At 27.3% G+C, this 8525-nt stretch overlaps 1 protein-coding gene and 1 non-coding gene across 2 annotated transcripts in view; both read right to left on the bottom strand.

The window, feature by feature from the left end:
• Window positions 1-8525, bottom strand: part of LOC117179090 — a 146394-nt gene that overhangs the window by 14655 nt on the left and 123214 nt on the right. The window contains exons 7-8 of the mRNA XM_033370739.1: window positions 7385-7540; window positions 4934-5086 (exon numbers count right to left, since the gene is read on the bottom strand). Of these exons, the coding sequence (XP_033226630.1) occupies window positions 4934-5086; window positions 7385-7540 (309 nt within the window). The remainder of the gene's footprint in view (window positions 1-4933; window positions 5087-7384; window positions 7541-8525) is intronic.
• Window positions 7641-7712, bottom strand: Trnae-uuc. The gene has a single exon. It is a non-coding gene; the product is annotated as a tRNA-Glu (tRNA).

Here is an 8525-nt window from a genome sequence, read left to right as displayed (position 1 = left end):
AAATTTTGTTACAATTTTTTACGACAGGGGGGCTTCTTCACTTAAGTACGTAATTTATGCACATTCGAAAAAAATTCCTACTGAAAATTATCATTTTAGTTATAAATTTTATTATTTTATTGAAAAGTGAACGATTTTCATTTGAAATTGAAATCTGGTTGGATGAAAATTCAACTTTTTTTTTAAATTTTTCTTTTCCCTTTAAAAATGCACCTGCTTGGTAGAATTTTAATTTTTTATAACGAAAATGCGACTGTTTAGTTAAAAACTAAAAAATCTTGTTAAGAAGTCATCTTTATTGGTTAAAAATTAAACTATTTAGCAACAAATTAACTAATTTTTACAATTCTTATTTTGGTTTTAGAAAGTGAACTGAAATCTTATTTGGATAAAAAATTAACTACATTTCGAATTTTTGTTTAGATTCATCTGTTTTAGAATAAATGCTTTCTTTCTTTTGTTTTGTTGAAAATTTAACTATTTCGTAGCAAATTTACTTTTCGTTTAAATTTAATAGTTTTATGTTAAGAAGACAACCGAAATTCTTTCGAGATGAAAAGTCCACTATTTTTTTATTAATTTTTGAAATAAAAAATTCATCTGTTTTAAAGAAAATTGTATCTCTCTTGTGTAAACATGAAACTATTTTGTGGGTAATTGAACTATTTTGTTAAAAATGCATACATCTTTTTTATAAAAATTCGTTTTTCAGGATTCGAAATTCGATTTTTGTCGTGGAAACTTATTTTTTCTTTAAAAAAATTACATTTTGATCATGAAAATTCAACCGAATTTTTTTTTTGGATAAAAATGCAACTATTGGGTAGAGAATTCAATAATTTTGTAAAAAGTCATCCTTTTTGGTTTAAAAATTCAATTTTTTTCGTAGAAATTTATTTTTTGTTAAAAAAAATTCATTTTTTGATCGCCAAAAGTAAGTAGAAATCTTTTCTAACAGAAAAATCGACTCTCTTTTTGAAACTTTATATTTTTTATTTTAAAATTCATCTGTTTTAGTAGATATGTCACATTTTAAATACAAATTCCACTTTTTTATTATTTTGATTGAAAGTTAATACTTGGTTAAAAATGTAACATTTTCTTGGTATAAAAATTTATTTTTGTTGAGTAGAAATGCATCAGTTTCGTGAAAAAATAAATTTTTTGCTGAAATGTCATATTTTTTGTTTGAAAATTCAATTTTTAAATAGTTCAATATTGTCGATAATATTTTATTTCTTTCTTGAATGAAAATTCTTTATTTGTTGAAAATACAACCATTATGTTAAAATTTTAATTATTTTATTGCAAATTGTTTAAAATTCGTCTGTTGGAGATAAAAATTTATATTTCCGGTATGAAAGTTCAACTATTTTGTTGAAAATTTGTCTTCTTTGATTGAATTCAATTTTTGCTAATTTCAAAATTTAATCTTGTTTGGTTGAAATATCAAATGATATAATGTTTTGTTAAAAATTCAAGTACTTGGTTAAAAGTAGAACTACTTTGTTAAACATTCTTTTTTTGTTTGTTGATAATTCATCATTTAAATTCAAAAAACTTTCTTTTTTGTTGAAAATGTAACTGTTTTGCTGAAAATTAATTTTTAATTTATTATAAATTAATTATCTAACTACGAATTTTACAATTCCATTTTTAATTAAGCATTTATCATTTTAGTTAAAAATTCGTATTTTTAGTACAAAATTAATATTCATGTTTGAAATTTTGTCTTTATGGTTGAAAATCCAACTATTTGGTTGAGAATGCAATAAATACTTGGGCAAAAAATGCAATCATACAGTTGAAAATTCTTTTATTTTTGTTAGAATCCTCATTTTAGTTTTAATTTTTATACGTTTTTAATTGGTTCGAAATTATTTTTTAACTAGAAATTTAACTAATATCATTTCGGTTGAAAATTTTTCATTTTTAGTTAAAAATTTATGTATTATGTTAAAAATTAACTTTTCTGTTTGAAAATGCAACTATTTTGTTAAACAAAATTTTAGTTAAATATTAATTTTATAACTAAAAATATAACTATTCGCTTTTGGTTAAACATTTTTCTTTTTTATTTAAAAATTAGTAATATGATACACTACATGCTGTAATATGATACATGATACATGTAATATCTATCAAGGCGTTACCCGTTAATAAACTGAATTCAAATTTGAATTTAAATTTCTTTAAATAATGTATCTTTACGAGAATCTCAAGAATGGAACTCCAACTACCTATATTCAGAGTAATTCTAAGAACTTCCGTTCTTTCAATTGTTGAACCAAGACCACTTCCGCTGTATTCGACTGACATCGAGTCGGCAAGACTTAACGAAAAAAGGGGACCATAAAAGGGATCGCGAATGAGGAAGATAGAGATAAAAAAAAGGATTTAAGACAAAAAAAGATAAAGAGAAAGAGAACAAAGGAAAAAAAACTCTATTGATGCAAACTGGAAAGTCATGGAGTTGGAGGACACGCGCCAGTAAAGAAAGGGCTTTCAGCAAATGTTAGAATGAGGCCACTTATGGAAATTGAGTTTTGGTGGGCCAATTACAAATTTTCAATTGGGTGATTTATTTTATTGAGAAAAAATTGTTTTTGCTAAGTTTAAACGCTCACATGTTTTGTTAGGGTGCCTTCTTCTATTGATTTAGGATCTTTTTTTCGGAATATCGAACATTCCATTTTTTGTTGAGAATTAATCTTTTTGGTTGAATTAGACTGTTTTTAATTTAAAGTTAAAATATTTTCATTATTTAACATATGAACTATTTTGGGGAGTAAAGTCTCGAATCTCATCTCGTTTGGAATATCGTCTCGAATCTCGTCTCGTGTTAAACATCATCTCGAATATCGTCTCGTCCTGAATCTCGTCTTAAATTAAGTCTCAAATCTCGTCTCGAACCTGGTCTCGAGCTTTGTCTCGTGTCCGATCTCGTCTCGAGTCTAACTCGAATCTCGCTGAAGGGCACGCATCAATAAAGAAAGGGTTTTTTTCGCAAATGTTAAAATGAGGCCAGTTATTGAAATTAAGTTTTATTATTATTCGTTAAAATATTTTATTTACTTATAGTATATGGTAATTCGCACACCTTGTGGCATGTTATTATAGAAAAGTATGAAACAAGGCAACAGTATTATTTCTCTAGAATTTTAGATTTTTTTTTAAATAACTAGATTATGCCGAGTGATAGCAAAATGAATGGGAATAATTATATATATTTTGAAAATTGAAACAATTAAAAATTAATAAAAACGACAAAACTACAATAGGAGGCCAATAAATCATTGATTATATCCTATTTGGAAATTTGATTGGAATAGTTTGTTGAGTAAAAACCTGTAATTTAGGCTACTCTGCGTATTCTGAAAGTATTTTTATGAACAATAATAAACTATTCAAATCATCTGCATCCGGGTTTTAAGATAACTTCTTTTTTCATCCTTTTTTCAAGAAATTTCCATTTTTTCTCATTTTTCGACTAAATGCAAACTGAATCAGAAGAACAAAATAAAAAAATACAACAATTTTTTGTTCAGGATGAAGATTTGACAATAAAATTTTTTATTCGTTTTTCGTTTGTTTGATGAATAATTGTTACAAATTAACATTTAACTAATCGATTTTTGCGAATGAATGTTTATCGCTTTCAATTGACAATTCAAAAACTTGATTGGAAACGTATTTTAGTTAAAAAATAATTTTTTGGATTAAAAATTCAACTGCCCATTTGACAGTTCAACTAATTTGTTAAAATTTAATTTTGTTAGTTAAAAATAATTTGTTCGGTTTAAAATAAATTAATTTTAGTTTAAGGTTTAACTATTTGACTTAATAATTTCACCTTTTCATTAAAAAATGTCCTTTTGGGTAGAAACTTTTATTATTTATACAGAAAATTAAACTCTTTGGTTGAAAATTAACGGAGAATTCGTTTTTCTAGTTTAAATATTCATTTATTTAGGTAGAAATTTGATATTTTTGGCTGAAAGTTAACCTGCTTATATTAAATTTCAATCTTTTCTCGGAAAATCATCTATTACATTTTTCGCTAAGAATTAATCTTTTTGGATAAATTAGACTGTTTTGAATTTAAAATGTAAATATTTTATCACTACATTATCAACTATTTGTTCGAAAATTGAACTTATTTGAATTCAGTTTTGAGTTTGGTCTCAAATCTCGCCTCGTCTTGAATCTAGTCTCGAACTTCGTCTACAGTTTTGTCTCGAATTTAGTCTCAAATCTCGTATCGAACCTTGTCTCAAGTGTAGACTCGTGTCCAATCTCTTCTCAAGTCAACCTCGACTGAAGTCTCGAGATTCGTTTTGACCCTCGTTTTCAGTATTTTCTCGAATGCTATCTTGAATCTCGTATCAAGACTCGTTTCGATTCTCGTTTTCTATATCTACCCGAATCTTGGTCGAATCTCGTATTAAATTTCGTCTCGTATTAAGTCTCGTATTGGATATTGTCTCGAATTTTGTCTTGTCTCGAATATCATTTTCAATGTTGTCTTGCCTCAAATAGCATATTGAATTTTGTCTCGTCTTGAATCTCGTGTCAAATCTTGTCTCGAGCGTCGCTTCGCGTCCATTCTCGTCTCAAGTCTAACTCGAATCTCGTCTCCAGTCTCATTTAGAAGCTGGGTTTGAACATCGTTTGGAATTTAATCTCCTCATGATTCTCTTCTTGATTTCGTCTCGAACATCGTCTTGAAATTTTTCTTGTCTAGAGTGCTGTTTATAGTTTCGCCTCGACCAAAATATCTTCTCGATACGCATCTCTAATCTCGTCTCGAATCTCGTCTCTAGCATAGTTTTGATTCTTGTCTCGAATCTCGTCTCGTCTCGACACCCGATGATTATTAATTATTTGAAATCGCGTTTGAATTAAATTATCAATAATTAGAATGTATGCTAACCTGTCTCCTTTACAGAGACCAGAATCCTCCACTGCCCAATCCACGTAAAGTCCAGGTGCTTCCTCTCTTGGTCCAGCACCAAATCGAGGACTTTTTGGATCTGCACTCACTTCCACTGCATGAATTGTCACTTGAGTTGCCCCAGATATACAGCTGAAATTATAAATCGATATACACAAGAACACCAATATAACCTGAGTTTAAAGGGTTGCCTCGCAATGGCCCTGCCATTAAATCAGTCATTGGAAACGTGAACAATCTATTGTAAACTGATGGCGACTCATTGTTGACGTTGCCACACACTGACACACAGCTGTGTAACTGCGTGGGCCAGCAGTTCTTGGAATTATTAAATCAATCGCTCGTATACAGGCGCTCTTGTGTATTTATATTCCAGTCTATTTTTTATTTCTTCAATTTCTTGATATAAGGTTTTCAGAACTGTTCTGTTTAGAAACAGTTCTTTTTTTCAGTTATTAGAAAAGAAAAGAAAATGAAATAATCAAATAATAGAGTAATATATTTAAATTTTAAGATGTGGATTCTATTATTTAAAAGTAATTTCAAATAAAAATGAATTAGTATAATTATAAAAATAATTTTTCATAACACTTTCTGTAAAGTTTAATTACTGGATTTTAATTTAATAATTGAGCTTTATGAATTTTTTCGAGACAATTGTTTAATATTTAGATATAAATGAAAAGTAGGTGGGGACTAAACTTACGTTTTTAATTAAAAACAAATAAATAATTAACGTGTTTCATTTCACACCAGTGTTTTTGTCCCGTCTTGCCCCAGGACTAGGACGAACTGGGGATGGAAAAACATTGTATATCCAGAATTTGTTCTGGCTATAATATTCATAATAAGAAATTATTATTTGAAAAACCATTTCTTTCAATTTCGAAATTTATGAAAAAACATGTTTTTTTATGGAGTTAAATGCACACTTTTCTGGAAAAAGTTTAATATTTCGAACCTGAAATTTCTTCAGTTCGGACCGAAGGAACATATTATTTCTCTTCAATAAAGAATAATTTTATCGTATTGATTCAAAATTTTAATTCGTTTCATTCTGTTCTCTCAACAAAAAAAAAACTTTTTTGTATTTAATTATTTTATTGTAAGAATGCATTTCAAAAAACCGATTGTGGGACAACCAAAAAATTGTTAAAAAATGTAATAAAATTTTTTTACATATTTTCAACAACATTGTAAATTAGTCAAATTTCATTTCCAATTTTTTATTATCCTCCGCTAGTGAAATTGAATATAATAAAATAACTATAAGTGTTTAACCAATAACACATTATTTTAAATTTTTAAAAATTTATATTAAAAAAAAACCGAATGAAATATATAACTGATTTCAACATTTTTGTTCAGTTTTTTCTACTACCAATAAAAGCATTTTTTTTCTAGATCCAAACCATTCGATTAATATTAACATTTTGACATTGTCCTAATTAATAATTATATAAAAACATAAAAATTGAAACGATTTTATAATGCGCTTGCTCGGATTTTTTTCTCGTTTAAAAGATATGTAAAAAGATTACGAGACTCGATTTATAGAGAATAAAAAAACCGTTAAAATTACCGCTATTACAAAACTGCGACTAAAAGTAAAATTACTAAAAGTAAAATTACTTTTTAGATATCAAAACCATTTTTACATAAAAAACGTTTCATGAGCATTTTTTTCCATTCTCACAGTTCTCGAATTTTTTTTAAATTGGGTATTACCGTGCAGAAAAAGGATTAAAAATAATATTGTTAAAAAATTATTGTGATTTATTTTTTGAATAGTATTTGTTAATGAGGAATTGTCATAAATTGTACATTTATAAAAAAATTTGATCGCAGAACAATTTTTATAAAGAAATATGTGACTCTTGAATTATTTAAACGAAAATTGTTTAACAATATTTTGTTACAAAGCAAAAATAATTAATTTAAAAATGATATTTAAAAAAAAAAAATGACATTTTAAACATTTTTCACCGAATTTTTCCCGCAGCATATTTTTAAAAAATTATTCTTCCCCTTCCCTCGGCCATTTTTAGAATTCGATATTTAGAAAAAAAAATTTTTAAGCTTTTAAAGCAACAAATAAAAGGTTTCAGAAAAGAAATCTGCTTGTCGTATTTTTTATAAGAATGAAAATTAATTAAAACCCAGGGTTCTCTGAAAACAAGCTATCCTTAATTAACAAATTAATTTCTCATCAACTATTAGTCGAAAAAGGCTCAAGTAGGTATAATTTTAAATGAATTTTTGTGTCTATAATAATTAAATGTTTAAAAAAATATTAGCATATACTATTACCTTCACATTTTCACTGAGTCCGGTTCAAAATGAAAAACAGGAAAATAGAACACAGTACAAAATTAAACGAATTTTATAATATGCGAAAATTTTTGCAAAAAATAGGAAATAATATTTTACCTGAAAATTGTGTCGTTCTTTTGTTTTTCTTGGGTTTCTGCTAATTCCAGCGCTGCTTGAAGGGCTCTGCTCTCTTCGCGAAATGTCAAGAGTTCCAGCTCTTCTCTCCCGAGTCTGTACTCGAGTTCAGCTTGCTGAATTCGCACGTCGATATTACTGTGTAAAAATCCCATTGCAATTGTTTAAACATTAAGAGTTTAAACATTATAAAATTCAGAGAAAAACTTTTGATGAATTAATTTATAATAAAAAAATTTTCCCATACCGGGAATCGAACCCGAGCCTCCTGGGTGAAAGCCAGGTATCCTAGCCACTAGACCATATGGGATTGAAGGTCTGTTCCGCAAAAAGAGTATAAAACTCTAGAGGGGCCGGTATATATATATATATATATCTTTTTTCTTAAATAAATAATTAAGCAACTTGAATTTTTTTTTACATTTGGACTGCTAGGAACCTTGAAGGATTTCCAAAGTGAAACTTCTTTTTCTATTAAATTTGTACAATATTTTATTAAAAACTGTTATTTTTGGAATTTTTAATCAGCTGTCATCCTTATAATTCCTTGCATGGTTTCAAAATACACTAAAAATTTTCAAATCCTTTCGAATGCCTTAAAATTAGTAAAATATATTTTAAAATACCCTGCGATATTTCAAATTCTTTACAATCTTTTAAAATCTCTTGAAATGTTCCCCTCAAATCTGTAAAATTCTTCAAAATTCGTATAAATAATGGAAATCAATTGAAAATTCTTTGGAATCTTTCAAAATATGCTGAATTACGTTAAATTATTTTCAAATTTTCTAAACACTTGGACATTTCCAAAACTTTAAAATCGTACGAAATCCTTTCATTTCGTGAATAAATTATTCAAAATCGATTGACTCCTTATAAATTCCGTGAATTACATGAATTCTGCTCATATTTCTTGGAATAATGGAAAACTTTAATCCCATAAAATTGACAAGCCTTTTGAATTGAAAATGTCTTAGAATTCAAAATGCTTTGGAATTGAAAATGTTTTGGAATTGAAAGTGTTTCGGAATTGGAAATGCCTTGGAATCGAAAATGCTTTAGAATTCAAACTGCTTTGGAATTGAATATGCCTTGGAATTGAAAATGCCTTAAAATTGAAAAT

This window comes from Belonocnema kinseyi, chromosome 8 (genome assembly GCF_010883055.1).
Source record: "Belonocnema kinseyi isolate 2016_QV_RU_SX_M_011 chromosome 8, B_treatae_v1, whole genome shotgun sequence".
Lineage (NCBI taxonomy): Eukaryota > Metazoa > Arthropoda > Insecta > Hymenoptera > Cynipidae > Belonocnema > Belonocnema kinseyi.
The sequence above is the reverse complement of the archived record's forward strand: the minus strand, read 5'-3'. Positions and strand labels throughout refer to the sequence as shown.